The 18,350-nt window shown below is 41.3% G+C and overlaps 1 protein-coding gene across 5 annotated transcripts in view; it reads right to left on the bottom strand.

Annotated features, from left to right (window-relative positions):
• SLIT2 (slit guidance ligand 2) overlaps window positions 1–18,350 on the bottom strand; it is a 689,918-nt gene that overhangs the window by 208,023 nt on the left and 463,545 nt on the right. For 3 of the 5 annotated variants that reach the window (XM_085642358.1, XM_085642357.1, XM_085642361.1), the window contains exons 10-15: window positions 14,419–14,490; window positions 12,781–12,852; window positions 8,615–8,686; window positions 5,484–5,627; window positions 5,126–5,289; window positions 4,370–4,393 (exon numbers count right to left, since the gene is read on the bottom strand). In XM_085642358.1, coding sequence (XP_085498484.1) covers window positions 4,370–4,393; window positions 5,126–5,289; window positions 5,484–5,627; window positions 8,615–8,686; window positions 12,781–12,852; window positions 14,419–14,490 — 548 coding nt within the window. The remainder of the gene's footprint in view (window positions 1–4,369; window positions 4,394–5,125; window positions 5,290–5,483; window positions 5,628–8,614; window positions 8,687–12,780; window positions 12,853–14,418; window positions 14,491–18,350) is intronic. The other 2 variants (XM_085642360.1, XM_085642359.1) reach the window with 1 other exon arrangement.

The raw sequence follows: 18,350 nt of genomic DNA on the forward strand, positions 1-18,350 counted from the left end.
AATACAGCCATTTGACTTTGGCATAGTATTTACTTTCCATCCTTCAACTCGGTCACTTCCAAAAAGTCTCCAATGGTTGCAAAATCCACCATAAGCTTACCACCTATCCTAGCATTTACAGTAAAGTGAGCTCAGTGCAATCAAGGTCCTATACACTGTGAGCGCTGCAGAGCAGGTAGCAATGTAGGGTTAGAATGAAGGGGAACAACTGTACCAGCTTTCAATACAGAGATGTGCTCAGCTGCAGAACTAATCTATCTTCTGCTACAAAATTGTAGAAAAGAATTATAATGGACCATCATTAGATGGAAAGATTGCCACCAAGGTAAGATTGTGTCAAATCGATTTGAACACAACCACTCGAGGCATATACCAGAAGTCAGTTAAGAGACTGACATTCACTGGACAGAGCAAATATGTGGCAAATTCCAGATAAAAACACAGCAAATCCATTAGATTTTACACATAGTTCTCATCTAGCCATATGCTAGCAGAAAATATCAACCCCATCCGTGGGATGCGCCATGGCACTGAAAATAAAAGTAGCCCAATAAAACATGTTATTTAGAGCAGTTGTACTAATAAACACATATTAACACATTTATTATCACAGTGCGAGGCTCAAATTCCAGTTTATTAGCACAGAACAGCAAAAGTGACTTTAGAAAAACAGTGTTTTCTGCCTCCCAAGTTGCGTATAATCATTACTTTACACAAGGAATCAACTATCAGTCAAAATGTCTCTTCAATATGATTTCACATGATGGTATGAATGTAAGCCATTGTATCTCGACTAAATAGCTGACAATAAACATGAAAGAATGTCATGGCATAAACCGTGTATGCAGATGCAGACTACCTTGTTTTGTTTGTGCCGGTGCTTCTTGACAGTGTCACATATGTATCATGATCCACCACAAGTTGGCCCTGTCCATTTTTAATCAGCACAAGACGATTTATGATTGCAAAATACATAAACAGTAATAATACCAGCACATTCAAGCCATTCTTTTAGTTGTGGATAGGCAGAAACAGAGCCTAGTGTTACATTTCAAAGAGTTTGATGGTAAGTAGGTAGCACCGCACTCGCATTTGGCAGGGAAAGTCGGCGGTGAAAACTGCAGTGGCCTCCTTAGGAAATGAAGCGCTGCTGGAGAGTACTATATGCTATTTGTTACAGTCCTTGACAAAGAGGCGGGGCGCCATGACCCACTCCAGGCTACGCCTATCGTGAGGCACAGCTCTTTCCCACACTCTACAATGGTAATAGCTCGCAGATCTAGCAACTATTGCACACACCTCTGCCAAAGAGAATGTATATATATATATATATATATATCTTTATAATACATGTAGATGTATACTAGGCTACTTATTACCATTGTTCAGTGTGAGGAGAGCTTGTGATTCATGAGAGGCGTAGAGTCCAGTGAGGCATGGTGCCTTACCCCTCCTTCAACAATGGTAATAAATAAATAGCATATTGGATTATGCCTCCACATTTTATGTGTGTGTTTTAACGATTGTATTTAACCAAAACCAGGCTTCAAGGGGTTAACTTTGTCCAGCAAGGTAAAATCGCACTCAAGAGATATCTGACTATTAGGAGAATTGTTTCCATGTGTAAAATAATTGTTCAATGCAATCTGTAAAGCAGTAAAAAGTATGTTTCTCAGGCCATGTTCCCTGTACTGTAGTAATAAACTCGTATTTTATTTTTGAAATGTAGTAATAAATTGTGAATGTGAGTTTCATTAGTATAAATGCTATAAATAACTTGTTATTGGGCCACATTTATTTGGCAGAAATATATATTTAGCTAGGTTGTTGTTATTGGCCTGGTTCAACCAATATGACCAACCCTTTGCAAAAATGCTATTTGGCATGGCACGTTTGGTGCCGATCCATCATATCTGGACTCTAATTCTGGCATTCCTCTCATTTTCAATGAAGGAGAGCAAAGTTGGAAGCTCAACCTATGCAGAAATGCCTCCAGCCTTTAACGCATACATATACATCGGCCTGCCTACTGGAAGTCACACAAAGCTGCTTCTTGCGTGGCACTGGGGTATATGACACAGTTGTTTGTTCAATGGCTCTGTGCATTGATCTTGTCGGATCTGACAATGGAAGGAAGATCCAATGACATGGCTAATAATTTCAGCTAGTCAGTCAGTTCTCTAAACACTCTACATGTCAGCAGGGTTCAACGCAAGAAGGTGTCCACATTTTTAAGTGAAGCTGTTTTGTGGGTCTGGAGAAGCAAAACAGTAATCTTAGACAGTTTGGGGGATGGGTCAGTGAAGTCCTTTCTTGCTTCTCCAAAAATCCAGGGGAGGCCCCTCCAAGTTTTTGGCGGGCCCCAGAATCCCTGTTCACACCTTGTGCAGAGACGGGTTTTCCAATGAAAATATTCAATGAATTAGCTTAATTTTCTAAGAGGAAATGGCAAAGCAGGGTGTGCAAATTGTTACTTTCTTTGAGGTCCAAAAGGAATCAATTAAAAATTCAAATTTTTAGAAAGAGCGCCAACCCCTAGGGAGAGACAATACAAGCCAATCCCCTCAGAATTTTCATATTTACCTTCCCTCACAAACAAAGAGATGTGAACCTAAAAGGAGGGACGGGAATGACAGGTAGTAGGATAGAGCTCTAGTCAGAGGTGTCACCCACAGTCAAACATACACCTCTCTGAGCATTGAACCTGAAGATGAGGAATTAATAGTAAGTTACGGTGCCACAGAGGAATAGATTACATAAACCATACAAACCTTACTGTAGGCTATTACATGTAGCAGAAGCCGCCTCAGCTAGGTGGATAGCACGGTACCGTGGGGCCACTATGAATAGGAGTAGAGTGCCTACACCTCTTTCTATAAGGGAGAAGGGACTCCTGAAGGTCAAAACCTTCCGGGAAAAGAAAAAAAGTGCTAATACAGGTACAGGGGAGGCCTAGTTCTCACCCTCAGCAACCACCATCGTTAGGATTTACAAGAAATGTAATCGGCAACTAGAGTAAGATTACATCAATTCTTACCAAACGGAAAGCGATTTTTAAATCATAATCAGAGGAAAGCAGGCTATGTCTTATCCAGAAAGGAAGTCTGAACACTGGCAGAATAATGCTGTCTTAGCTGGGCTTCTAGCTTTGGGGCTTTTCAGTCCGTACAAATAAAGCGTTTTGCATTGTTTCAACAAAACTAATTACATACAGATATACGACAATGAGACAACAGCACGTTATAGCATAAGTAGAGGGTGGCGAGAGCCCACAAAAACATCACTAACGCTATCACAATATAGAGTCACCCAAGATGCAGATATCAGTCATTGCGTAGACTGGTGGTTGCTGTGTGTAGACTGGCGGTTACTCAGCCAGGATCTCATATGTGGTTTCCTTACCTAGACATATTATATGTATAGTGGTCTCAACATGGGTGCAGCTTTGCTGTTGCAGCAAAACTGCAGATGGGTGAGGCTGGCAAATCCGCATCCATGCAGATCGTTAGGCCCCTGCAAGCCAAAAGTCTGATCCAATATCTATCTTAAGAAATCCACTTCTGTCTCTTTTTTCTAGGCACAGGAAAATAATTAAACAAGTAAACTAAGAAGCTTAATCATGAATGGAAGCCATCTGATCCTTAAAGAGAGGAGTGAAGGACCCAGGCTTTGATCCGTAGCCTACTCTTCTTTCCCATTAACTGTAGAGAGCCCCAGGACTCTGTTCTGTCATCCATTTTCTTTAACTTTTAGCTCCTATCAATTATTTTCAACCTCATTCATGGTGAGGTGCTACAATTTCAGACTTATGCGAGTGACACACAGCTCTGCATTCAGGTAGCCGGACCGTCTAATAATCTCCTCCGAAAATTTAGTGAGGATTTAATTCATGTACATGTGGTGGCCGAAAACACATCAATATGTTTCTAATATTGGTAGTCTAAAATCTAAGTCTAAGCAACATTTTGCCACTGCAGGCAGAATGGAGTTAAAAGAGCATTATGTAGATTTTCATAAGGGAGTACGAGATCACAAAGAAGGCGATGTTTACCTTTGGAAGCACATTTTAAGGGCAAAGGGGACCAGAAGGAAGAGCTTGGATAAGAACGGGTGATTTTCTCTTACCACTTTCAGACTTATGCAACAAAACATCTAAAAAGGGAATAGGGTTGCATGCAATGTCTCAAAGGTTCAGAAAACAAGGCTGCTATTAGCCTACAGAGGACAATGAGATGTCGCCCCAAACATGAATGTTGTGTGCTTGAAAACTACATGCATCACCTCTTCTAGACACTATAACAATACAATGGGTTTCTTCTCAGGGTTAGGGTGATGCAGTGTGCCAGTCCAACTGTAGAGCCAAACCTACCTGGAATGAAATACTGTTCCTTTGCTAAAGCAACAGGAAGAGAGAGAAAAACACAGAAAAGATGGGCCGAATGTCAGGAAGCAGAGAATGAGCTTAATTACATTAAGAAAGGAATGAAGTTAACAACAGACAACCTAGTACACGAAATATGGAATCAAAGCAGGAGCTGGTGCAACACAAAGTAAAGCATTTGGTGGTGCAGGCATCTGAAATATCAACAGCAAGAAATATTTGGACTCAACAGACTACAAAAAGAGGCCCCTGGGACAGGTGGACACCATATCAAGCGTAGGCTTTTTAGGGTTGGAAACCAAGTGAGGAGGAAATGGCACCAGATTTGGAGATGTAAACAGCTAATTTCACATTGAGGTTCTTTGGATAAAAAACATAACAGGGATCAAGAAGTAGCCAAAACAGTGAGGATTTTGCAGGAATCCAAGCATTACTTAATATTTTAATATTTTTGGCACAAAAGAAACAATGTGGTTCCTTACAAAAGAGATGGAGTGCAATATGCCACGGCACAGCTCTGCCAGCTTCACTGCTGAATGTAGACCCCTTCTGTGCCAACACAACCCACAGCAAAAGCTGCAGGATCAACACCGCCCTCCCCCCAAAGCTTCTCCTTCCTCAAGAACAAAGCCGGGTTCAAGAGCGCCCAATCATTCAGGAGAAGCCAGCTGCCTTTGCCAGGACTTCTATAACTACTGTTTTTGGCAACAAAAGAAAATATAGCAGCTGAACTAAGCAAATTACCTGAGCAGCGGAATTTCTTGCTTTTGATCTGGCCGATCCTTTTGTTAGCCAGTCGGCGGGGGCTGGTACAGCGGGCACCGCTGGTCTCAATGGGGTTTGTGTGCAGATAATCCGCCAACCACTTCAGATGGCAGTCACAGATAAATGGGTTCTGAGCCAAATGCCTTTCAGGGATGAATGGAAATAATTTTACACATTATTTTCAAGTGACCGGTCACTTTTTAAAGTATTAGTCTGCTCTAGAGCGGGAATGCACACAGAATGAAATTACCATTGTGACAGCACTAACTAAGCCATTTCCCCCGTTAGCAATCCCTCCTGGTGACCACTAAGCAGAAGTGGCAGGAAAAATACATACAGTGTCTGAACAGCACGCAGCGGTGAAAATGTGCCTTTCGCAATAGTCTGAAGCTTGTTATCATATAAGGAGAGCAGGTTGAGGTTGTGAAGATCCTGGAAGGCGTCAACTCGTAAGCAGTTTAACTTGTTGGCATTCAGCAACCTGTTCCAACACAGAAAATACACAGCGGAAGGTCAGCTTGACAGCATCTGCAAACACCGCCCGTACAACCTGCCCCTGCAATAACTTAATGCTTTACTGGCCCTTAGGCAGAGATTAGTGAGATTAAAAGGAAGCAGCTAATGTGGCTGAGAAGTGCCTTGCATTGTGCTATTTTATGCATTGGCTCTGCAATCACCAAGTATGGTAGCACCATCAGCCCTCCTGACGGAAGTTGTATAAGTGTAATCTATTGGTCATTTCAGAATGTTAGTGTTCAACACAACACACAATGGACCTCAGTGCATTATTGACAATATGCACGGACAGGTAGAACACATTGCCTGTTGCACAAAGGCCCGTGGTGATGAGCGAGAGACGTTGTTCATCTGCACGGGTGCATGTCTCAACAAGACACATCTCATGGGGATGAAAGCAGGTTCCATGCATAATAGTTCCACTCTCTTCTACTGAGCGGTACCTTCCACAAAGTACATGATTTACTACTATTGAGAACTGGGCAGGAATGGGATAGTGAATGGGACATGGCTTGCTTCCTGTTATCCCTTTCCACCCAGGCATTTAAAACACTGATGGTAAACATAACTACCAGCTTATGTAATTAGGCCAAGTATCTTTACCGAGCACCTAACAGTTACAACTGTTGCACTTCTGTCATGCACTCTTTGTGAATGTTAAGCACCTTCTCATGCTTGCTCATTTGGACAATTCTGATGCACCCCATTGAAGGCATGGGGCTGGAGAATCTTTAATAAAACACATTAGGTTTTTGAATGTATTTTACAACTGCAAACTCACAATTACTTCACACTTTCTCTATGTAAGGATTTAAAAGATTCATTTTCTGGAAGAGTTTTGATCTGCGGAGTAGAAATGACCAAGAATAGTCTCTCACCAGACATTGTATCAGTAAAGAAAAAGGTCAGGTGCTGAAACTTTGAAAAGGTAACATCCTCTTTCAAGTCTCAAGGACCACAACATACGGTGGGCACCATTTATTTCACTAAATAATCAAGTTGGTGACCCTTCCCTTTCATTGTGCGCGCTCTGCTTTTTAGCTCGGTTAGTGATTGTTAGACCAAGCTGTTCAAAATGTTTGCTCGAACACGCCACTGGTTGGTATTGTGCATAACATACAAGGACTGTGGGGAAAAGTGGAGACCCATGAGAAGCCGCAGTAAAAAGATAGGCAAGCAGTAACATTTGATAGACACTGAAGTTCTTCTGGCCATTAATGTAACTTTCAGTCCGATCTGTTAAGGGTGTAGGTCCCAGCCATGGTGGCCCAATACTACACTTTTGTCTGCATTCAACAGCGAGTACTGGTTGAGATGGTGTATGTTATGTCAAGGCTCCTGCTTACCATCTAGTTTTGGAAAAGATTCTAATTATTTGAATCATAAATCTAAAAGAAAAAGTTCTGTGCAAGAGCAATCCACTATATATGTTTCTAGCGTGGAGAAGATGGATAACAAAACTTAAGATAAAACATGGGGGAAAAAAGAAGTAAGATCCGTAGACTTTGTGCAAGAATACAGAAGGACCTATTCACAAACTGCACTTTGCAGAATGTTTTGTAGAACTACAGTAGTACTAAAAATGCACTACAAAATATTATCCACAAAATACATGCAGAGGCCTACGCCTCTGCCTGTCCTAAATTTTCCGGTGCAGAGATCTAGTCCTACTGCAGAGTCTCCACCTACATAGGTATACGTTTTAGTAGTAAATGTGGAGGGAAAGAATAAAAGGCTGGAAAATGGGGAACTTTTATGACTAAAGGGAAAGGGTTTAGTAGGAGTAAGGAGCAGTTACGCGAAGGCTGGGGATGGAATATGGAGTGACCTGCACCCACCCACAAACTGCACTTCTATACTTAGTACTGCTAAAAAGGGCCCAGAAATGTTGTAAATGTACTGCAGCTCAGAGGTGGAGTCCAGCACCACCCATGGACACTGACTGATACTGTAAAGCCCTCCCCCAGAAAATAATGGAGGTATGGACTTGAAATAAACCCCATAGGAAGTAATATTACATTAAATTAAATTATGTAAAACAGTTACAAATATAAATGTTAATTTATTTCAAATGTATATCTAACGAAGTTATATTTTTTATTTTAACATTTGTTAATGATTATTTCTAATTTAAAAAGTAGGATAATTTTCATTTTTATTATAATACTATCAAATTACTTTTCATTAATTCTATTAATCATTTGGAATAATTATTATTACATAATAAAATTAGATATTTTTACTAAATATATGCAAAATATTTACATTTAAATTTAAAGTAAAAGTGTTGTAGTTTAAAAAAAGTTCTACATATAAAATAAATATAAATAATATTTTACATTAATATTTAACATAAAATATTTGCAACAATTCTTCCCAAGTTTAATAGGCTTTTAAAATTGTCCCCACACTTTACCAATGGAAGATATCCACTAGTGGAGAACAAACTCTGAATGAATCAACAGTTTCATAATTAGTATGTGATTTTCTATTGAAAGCATTTAAAGAAGCATTCTTGTGTCTAAAGAAACAGGAGCAGGCCGCAGGGGCCTAGCAATTATTTTACAGAGATCTTTACAGCAAACTCATTTTAAGCAGTGCATTCTACGGTGATGAAATCTAGCTATATATGCACACCCTGATAGCATGGCCTTCTGGTTCTACCTACATACGTGCTGCAGTCTCATAATCCTAGCTCACAGGAAACAATCTGCAGAGTTGAATGGAAATCCACTTCAGCGCACATGGGCCCACAAATGATGCCAGCATAGTTGGCGAATTAGGTCCGAAATGTTAACATAAATATGAAGCTTCTGTATCTGTTTGTTAGCCCATGAAAACATTAGTGTAGACGGGATTACTTAATTCCCACAATTCTTTGCTTACCCTTACTAGGACTGCTCAGACAATATGTGCATGCAATCACACAGGAGAGAGTAAATAAAGACTTACAACAACTGCAAAGAGAAAAGACCCTCGAACAGACTTTTTGGAAGTTCAGTAATTTTGTTTCCATAGAGAACGCTGCAGAAAAAAAAAGAGAAAAACATTATTAACAAGACCAACAACCAAATATTAATAACAGCGTTTGCCTTATTAAGACACCTCACGTCTACATGTTATCCAAATGACCCAAGGTTTCACAGTGCAAGCATACAAAGACAGCTAGGAAAAACCTGAGCACTCATCATCTGTCCCTGGAGAATCCATTTCATTTTGTCGGGTGGCTTTCTCTTGCTTTAAAAAAGAGAAATGTTGCACTTCTCAAGTAGTTCTGCCTTCAAGAGGTGAGATTTTAAGTTGACTAAGCTAACTTTGACACAGTCATATGTGTTCCACCTCAATAACACTGGGGACTTCCATATACTGTCTGGCAGCCAATTACATACCAGTGCTCAGTTTTCTGGATCTCTTTGCAGACTTGGAGCCTTATTTATCGCTTAGTGGATGGGATACCTCATCACAAACATGGCAGACAACCTGTCCACTCTATTGCAAGTGCATCATTGACGATGGCACTTATAATACGGTCAGTCACCTGTGTGAGTACGTATCCCACTCACCAAACTCTAAATAAGGCTCATCAACTCCATTATCCACTTTCTTCTCTTTCCCTTTTTAGGTTTCGGCTACAGATTGATCGATTCCAACGCATACGTACATTTAGAGTGGGCTTTGGGTCAGCCCCTTGCTCATGAAAGGAAGGCTTTGTTCTCAATCTAACTTGTCTGCACTTTATTCAATGGCTTTCCAGTCTATTGTTGCGTTTCGTCCACCCAGGATCAATACTATGTCACAGTGATTTGATTGGATGAGTTCTAGCCATCTACTCATGGCTTGAAGGTAAATATTTTTCTTATTTTACAGTGAGCCGTCCCTGAGAGTGTGTGTATCTCCTCTCTCCATTCCCTGTCACTCCACTTTTCCATCTGCTTTCCTGACGCCAACCCTTGTTCCGAATGGCACCGGTCCTATTCCTTGTGGACAATATTTTATTTTAAAAAATGTATTGAAGGCCCGTCATCTGAAAATTTTGCAAAGCTGCAAATAACATTCCAACACGACTGTCTGAAAGACAGGCACAGTGTTAGAACAGTAAATAAAAATGACCACAATGCATCACAATGCACCTGTAATGAAGCACATATGTGCAAAAGACATGATGCATGCATGTGCATTGGTGGCCATCTTAGATGGGGCTTCTTTAATTGAAAACCCTTGACAAAATTGGCAGGAGTGGGCGTGCATGCATATTGACGCATACATATACACGTCATTGCCAAAAAGCATAATCAAAGCAAATAGCTCGACCTTTTAGAGATGAGACATTCTTGCTTTGCCATGATTGTTTTATACAGTTGCAAATGACAAGTGGTTCCAGTAATAGTGAATTTGCTGATGCAAAGTGAAGAACGTAACATAAAATATAGTAACAGAACTAATCATGTAGAGTGATTTAATTGCCTATTTCTAAATTTGACCTACAATTTAATAGCACAGAACTGCTAGTGAAGCAGGTTATCAACATTTTGTTGCCAGAATGAGGCATGACAGATATGTTGTCTCCTAAATATTATTACAAAAAATATCGCCTCACTGCAGTTAAATAATAGAAAATCAATATCATTCCAATGGGACAATATTTTTGTAAACCACATTTAGGACAATATGTCAGACGATATATCTGTATCTGATATATATGTCAGACGATATATCTGTAGATGATATTGTGACATAAAAGAGTGTCTTCCCAAATATCAGTCAAAATTCAGACATTTAACAGCTTAATAACAAGCAAACGTTTACATCAAGACTCATCCGAGACGCATGTGAACACATAACAAGCATACTGGTAAGTGTTTCTAATTAAAGATACCTGTATCAAGATGGTCGCTACACATCATGTCAAGATGTACATGTGGGCATGCATCATGACTCGTGCACATGGGTGCCTTGTGACATATGCGCGCATGTATCACAACTGTTGCAAGCGCATGCATCACGACATGCCCATCATTTATTTTTAAATTTACCACTCTAATATGACAAAAAAGAGGCACTGCTTCTGCAAATTCCAGCTTCAGAGTCCCTCTTCCCTTAATAACAACATATGTCCCTGGGCAACGGGGACCTGCAAAGCCTTGGGCAGGGGGGCTGCATGCCTCCTCACCTTTTTGATAAATCGGCCCTAAGGGATGGGGTCTGCCTTAGTGCAGCCGAACCCTGTGACCAGCCCCATTCTCTAGATTGGATGCCCATGGGGGTTTGGACACAGGCCAAGGCCAGGCTCTATGGCCAAATCCAGGCCATAACCGGCGGAAGGCTGCGCGCGGCAGTGGGGGACGGGTTGCCTTTACGAATGGTAATAAAACCCGCGCCCTCACCATGCACTGCTAATTACCACACACATTACATCAGTCATGATACGTTCTATGACATCATCAATAATATCATTGCAACATTTGCAATTACATCAATGATGACAACACTGTGCATGGTGGGGGCACGGGATATAGTAACCTCAGGGCAAGAGTTATAGTTACTAAAGATAATTATAACTGGGGAATTTCTGTGGTTTTTTTTGTTTAAAATGCTGCCAGTGATATTTTCACCCAAGTATAACGTCACTTTAACCTGTGTTTTTTTCTGTGAATATATATAGCTATATATTTATAGATATATAATTTTAAAGTACGGATGAGACAGGAAAGGTTGGGTAAGAGCGAGGTAAGAGAAAGTAAACGCCAACAGTGAATTTGGGTGTGGGGGTGTATGATCTTGGAGAAGAGGTAATATGAGGAAGGGAGCAGCACATGTGGAAGAGAGAACGAAAACTCATACACTCTGCTGATGTGTTGCAAGTAAAATAAAAAAAAGTCTTCTCAGCAAATCACAGGAAGATTACAACTCATCCAATCAGAACAATGTAAGACCAAAATGCTCATGGGTAGGACAATCACTACAATAGGGAGGAAAACCATCAACTCTGAATCACGTAAGTGAGACAAACTTCAAGCCCTTCAATTATGCAACAGCCTGACAAAAATCCAGCTCTACGCATCTTGGAAACAATAGTTCAGAGCAAGAGACAGCTACATTTGTTTGCAGCCACAGGACATCATACATAACTAACTATAAACCAGAAACAAATTAATGGGTAGATCACAAATATTACCCCTTTTTGCACCCACCTGTGCTGGATACAGAAAAGGTTGCCTTGGAAGACCAGCAAATACATAGAATTAAAAGTCACATTTGATAGTAAACAGCACCAGTTAGTATTTTGAGCTGGAACCAGCAATGGAAATTGGAGTTAAATCCAGTATAAAGGTGGTAAACCCTGTGTACAATGCAAATAATGCATCCTGATATGGACTACTCATGAAGGAACCAGTTGGAGAATTATTTCAGCAACACCAAGGAGAAGTTGTGTATGATAAAGGCTTGAATTTATTTAATTATCACATTGCATAGTGACTGGTACCTATTACAGTGGGCAGTATGTGTAAAGCAGGATTTACAATAAAGGGTTTGAGAATGGAATTCTGAAAGTCTAGGCCTGTTCCCTCCACCCACGTTCTGCCTCTGGTGACTAGCACACAAACCTCTTGCGTTTTAAAGTAACACTTTACTTAATCACGGCACCTAAACTTGAATATGGAAAGAATGTATTACTTATTCATCTTATTTTGCAAATATTTACAACCACGAACAATTTTAATTTTGCAATATGGAACTAGGTTTATTTCAGAAAGACCAATTTCCACAGCTGCAAGCGCTAAAACCATCAGTTACATGTTGATGGCGCAGTACAAGTGTCTGAAAGTGTAGTTTGATTACAGAAGCCAAATGATTTATACCTGTTGATGACACAGTATGAGTTTCCAAAAGTATAGACTGATTACGGAAATCAAATGAATTAGGCAAGAAGTGCGAGTTTTGTGTACAGCTACAAGGTGGCTCGAAAGTCTGACTTCATAGGTTCTACGTTCCAGCACTTGGAAGTAAAGCAGATGTAGATGAATGGGTGTTACACCTGCAGCCAAAAATGCCAGGGATTCCTGGAGAAGGAGCATGCAAGGCCCTCCCCGTTGCTCTAAGGTGAGGTGCATACTTACAGCGAGTTGAGGGAACGCAGGCCTTGGAAGGCGTCGGGAGCCAGCTCCGAGATCTGATTGTTGCTCAAGTCGCTGAAATTAGAAATGGCGGCACGCAAAATTAATGTGGCCCTGTTTCCTGAATAAAAGAAATGACTTCAATTGCACATAACTGGAACTTGTCACAATCCAAAGAAAAATAAAGAGTTACTAGTGGAGAAACCATGGTTTCAACACCCTTCATAGGAAGAAGCAACGCACACAACGTTTTTGTGAGAACAGATTCTATTAGAATATAATGTCGTGCATTCCCAATTATCTGAATCCACCAGTGCTGGAAACAGAAAATGGTTATTTAGGAATCCACCAATAGAAGAGGTCGCAGTAGAAATAGAGCAGAGACCCTGATGCATGCATTTTGCAAACTATCCATAAGAAATTGAAATCAATGATTAATGAAACAGAAAAGCCAGACTGGCTTACTTAATTATTCACCAGCAGGCCACATTTTAAGACGCAGAGGGTGGATAAAGCACCTGCTGTAGACATCTCTGTGTATTGAGGAAGTCACTATTACCTGGATGATGCGAGTCACACAAAGATGTGTACAGTCTTTGATCGCAGGTTTGGGGTGCAGGATACATTCAAAATGACAGTGCTTGCGGAAGAGCACAGGCTGCAGGGGAGAAGTGTGTACCCTTGTAGGATAGCTCCTGGAGTCACGCAGGTCACAAGTCTGGATCTTTGTAAAATAGCTCAGTTGGTTGTGCATCCACTGGAAGAATGGGCCTGAGGCCTGCAAGGCATCTGATGTAATCCTTGCTGGTTTTAACTCAATATTTTTTCTCCCCTGATTATTAAAGCAAGTACCTAATGGTTTAAGTGCCAATTTATTCCTGTTATTAAGCTCCAAAAACCAATTCAGCATTGTATGTTATGCCAAAGTTACATGCAGAGGGAGAAAGTAAAAGACTTCCATAAACTCAGGTTATCTCTTGGCAACCGCGTGAAGTGGGGACTGCCATATTTCCTCGCATGGGCTTCTTCATATGCGCCGAGGCATAGCAGTGTCATGCAGGGCTGCCTTCGACTCCAGACACCTGCTCCCACCAAGGTCCGGAATATTTCATAGACATTATGAGCTAGGCTCTGGTAGGAGAAAGGTTGAAATCCACCCTGCAGGCCGCAGACTTCTGCCACGCATGCCACAACACGCACTGAATGTGCACTGACTCCGCTGCATGTGTACTGTTGTGGCACACTCAACCGGGCACAGTGGATTTGATTCACCTGGTAAAGGCGGGACCCAGTTCTAGATTACAACAAGTGCCATAAGGAACAAACCAGACTACAGTCCGTTCAAAGTGTGGCGATTACTCTGAAGACCAACTACCTGGGGAGCGCCCTACGCTGAGGATACCAGGGCCTGCTGGGAATGCCATGATGCTGTGATGAAAGTCTATGCTGGGAGCTTTTTCTGCCACTGCCCCCTGAATATTAAATAATACTATAATTTATTCAGAAAAATCATAATGGTGTCCGCTTCTGATTACTGCAACAGATGGAAAAACTGTCACGAACATAGTGCTCCGTCTCCCAATAGTACATCTAATGACAAGAAATAGAAAAGGGAAATACACCACAATACAGCCCACTCACATTCTTCGCAACTTCTTGTATGGAGAGAAGGCGCCAGGAGGGATGACCTTGATTGAATTTTGCTCTAACCGCCTGCAAGAGAAAAGTTTTAATAGTAATGAATAACAAGCATTAGCAAATTCAATAGGTCTGGGTTGCTCTTTGAGCCCTGACAAAATAACAAAAATAAAGATTGCTTTCTCTAGTACTTAAATAAGATTAGTAAGTTTAATACATGATGACCCTGTATGCTTTTGAGAAGTAAAACAGTACATTATGCATCGCAGTGCAAAGCACTCCATACGTTGCTGAATGATACCTCAAACAGGCAATAACTTTTAGTGAGCGAGAAATACTCCTCTTGGCCAAGCCAAAGCCCACTCTATGTATATTTTATAGAAATGTTGGTAGCAAAAGGTCATGCAGACAGCTGCACTCTCAAACCAGACCTAAAAAGCAAATAGAAAACTGTACAATGTAGCACGTAGCACCTAAATGGCTCGGTTTACTTTAAGTTATTTGGATCAGGGTTATCTTTCAAGCAATGCGTTTTTGCTGTCACACCGGTTAAGAAGGACTGTTGGAAATGTAGGGCTCACTGCGCCTGTATGCTAGATGGATGTGCGTTTGCTCCACAATGTGGAAGAAATCTGAAGGGCAACAGACTCAATTAAGTAGCAATGTACAGCATGGCAGGCAGAGTGTCAAGGTATGAACCCCAGTAGCAGCCGGCATTGCTCGTGGGTGGGAGGCGGGCATGAGGGGTCGCAAGGAGGGGAGGAATCGCTGGGCGGTTTCGCGGGACTGTAAGGTAAAAGAAAATAAACTTACCTTTCTGCCGAATCCCGCTCTAATCCTGCTCTCCTGCCTCCGACAGGAACAGGAAGCAGGCAGCCAGGCTCCCTCCCCTATACCAATCACAACGCTGGAATGCAACATTGTGATTGGTCGTGCCCAGCCAGAGGCTAGTGGGATGGGCAAGAAGGGCAGAGTGCACATGACTGGTTTGGGCGGCCTGAAAGGGCTGACGAAACAGTCTTTGGGCACCCGGGAGTGGGAAAACCACTCCTCCCCGGCTGTGCTCGGAGAGCAGAGCTGCCCCACCGACCCGCCCACCTGCAATGCACAAAGCAAAGATAAAATGGTAATAACTAAAAGTTATTGCCGTTTTATATTTTGGCTTTCTCGCTCTGCGAGAAAGCAGTGGGGTGACGCTCCTCCGCCCTGGTGGAGGAGCCGCCCCTGGTGAACCCCACTAGCCAGCTCGATATTCTGATAAAGGCTTGCTCATGCTGGGAACATCGAACATTACATTATATTCTAATAGTATTTAAGTAGCGTTTTAAGCCCTTACAAGGCCCAAAGCACTGTAAAGTGCCTTTAGTCAGCTCCGGCATCTCATAAAAGGGGGGGGGGGCGGGGGGGAGTAAAAAATCTGATAATGCACAAAGCGAATGGCATGGCACAAACACTTAGGTGCCTACTTTGTTGACAAAGCAAGTATACTGAATTCAGCTTTAGAGACACAGAAGCAAATTCATTTCAAAGAGTTCAAATTCGAGCCCAACGTTCCGTGAAAAATCTAATTAGATACATATCCGAATCATAAAAAATCAGATGAAAAACAACCTAGGAGAAACATCTGCAAGCCTCAATTGAAACGAAAAGAATGAAAAGTGTCTTCATCCCCAGAGATGAGCTGATTGTGTAAACTACTTCTGTTTATATGCGGTTAGGGAGGATGTCCACAGGTTCAGCATTAGCAATCTTACACTGGAGAGCAAGTGATCATTATTAGGCACAGAAGACAGACTGCCCAGATGAGGGTGAAATACTCTAAATTAGCTCTTGTGAAATGATACGTCATTCTCAGACCCAAACACTAAGGGCTGCCGTTTTGCTATTATGTTAGACTTATAGTAGTGAATGACTTTATGTACAAGTGCAAAATCACTTTTCTAATTCAGAAAATGTGGTTTTACAGTCACTAATGATTTTACTCACACAGATTTCCATGTGAGTAAATCTATGGGTCATAAGCACGTAAACCAATGCTGGTGAGTCCGCAGATACTATTTCAAAGCTCTTTCCAGCCTGGAAATGGTCAGATTGACTCCTGTTGAAGTTGGGGTTAAATCCATTTCTAGGTGAAGGGCAAAGGAACATCTAACATCTTGTTGATGGTTTACAGGAATGAGATTCCCTCCAAGAAAGATACAAACTAGAATGTGTTTGTTTAACTCCATCCTACTCCTTCTCAGAATGATATCTGGAAAGCTGTGTCTGGCAGAGGCTTCCATGTCGCGCCTGAAGAGTTTTGCGATAATGTGAAATTCATAAATCTACACTCTCACGAGGTGAGTGCAAATGACTCGATGCAATTTACTAATTTCTTGCAGAGTGAGGCCCGAGGCATTCCTACATCTTTTGGCAGTCATAAGGGCACGCTATGGGCTCCTCTACTCAACTGAATAGCAATCTTCAAAACAAGTCTCCGCTCAGAACCCATGCCCATGCGGTTTTAGAGAATGCAGTGTTAAACTTCTTTTTTTAATCTTGTGGAGGGGGAGTGGAAATAAAGCTTTTAACCCACTATAAATACAATATTACTGGTGACATTGATATATAACTATATAAATTCGCAGTTTAGTGCAGGTATGCTCGTATAAAGGTGGTAATACTAGTGCTTAAAGTGGCGACGAATTGATCCCTCAGGGATCTATTCTAACTCCCTTATTACTTAATCTCTACATGATCCATTTAGCCAACCTGATTTGCTCCTGTAGTTCTGGCATAGCTTTATATGCTGACAACACTCAGGCTGTGTTAAAGGAACATCAGATATATACGAGACAGCATCTGCCTTCTGCTATTGCCCATCAGACATGAAGGATGGATGAATGCTCATCCTCTCATACTGAAGGGGGACAACATGGAAACCTCCCTCGCCATTCTGCAACCTCTGTTTCTGGCCACCACCTTCCTTTAGTCTGAAGTCAGTATGGCCCACCTGTGTAAACAAATTGGGTATAACAATGTACTCATCTTTCTTTCTGGTGGACCAAGTCAATGCAGTGACAAATGGGTGCTATTTTCAATTATGCTCTATGATGCATAACTTATATCTGTTTGCATTATGTCCAATGTGCAGATTATCAATGCGTGTGTTTCATTGTGTCTTCATCACCGTACTTCGACTACCTTAGTTTCCTAGCGTGCTTAATTCATAAAGTTCGGCTCATTCCAAATTATATTGTTAGATTGGTACTTATAAAGAAGATGAGAGACCATATAACTCCAGTGGTGGCATTCTTACATTGGTTGGCTGTTAAAGCTCTTTAAATATATGTGTCTAGTGCACAGAAAAATCTTCTCTTCATCTGGCCCTGTTTTGAGGTTTGGCTTAGTCTTTATCAGACTGGGAGATCATTAACGTCACAGACGAACTGCTCCATGCTGTTCCCAAACTCTGCCACCAAAATGTAGGGGGTTATGCTTTTTCTGCTTCAGCAGCTAAGGAGTAGAATTCCTTACCCTTAAATTTTAGACAAATTGCAGACCTTCTTTAGTTTAAAAGGGCGTGAAAGATATGGTTGTTGAGATGCCATTTCTAGCTGTTCGTTCATGGTTGGTTTCTTCTTGGTTGTAATTTCTTTGGTGGTCTGAGCTAGTTTCTTAGCGCTTTGATGCCCCTTTCTAACTAGCACCAAGATAGCCCTTTGTGGTGAATACCATGCTTCACAAAACACCTAAGCTAAACTAAACAAATAAGGCCACTATGAAAATCACTACTACAACTATTACCACCTGGACTTAAAATGATTAACCCAAAGAAAACTATAGTTATGATGAGCAACTGGCTGGTTCCCAAAATCAACTTTCACCAACAAGGACCGTGGATATCCTTCAAAGAGAGCTTACCCTACAGGATACGAGCAGTGGAATAAGCAACG

The sequence above is a fragment of the Triturus cristatus genome, chromosome 2_2 (assembly GCF_964204655.1).
Source record: "Triturus cristatus chromosome 2_2, aTriCri1.1, whole genome shotgun sequence".
Classification (NCBI taxonomy): Eukaryota; Metazoa; Chordata; class Amphibia; order Caudata; family Salamandridae; genus Triturus; species Triturus cristatus.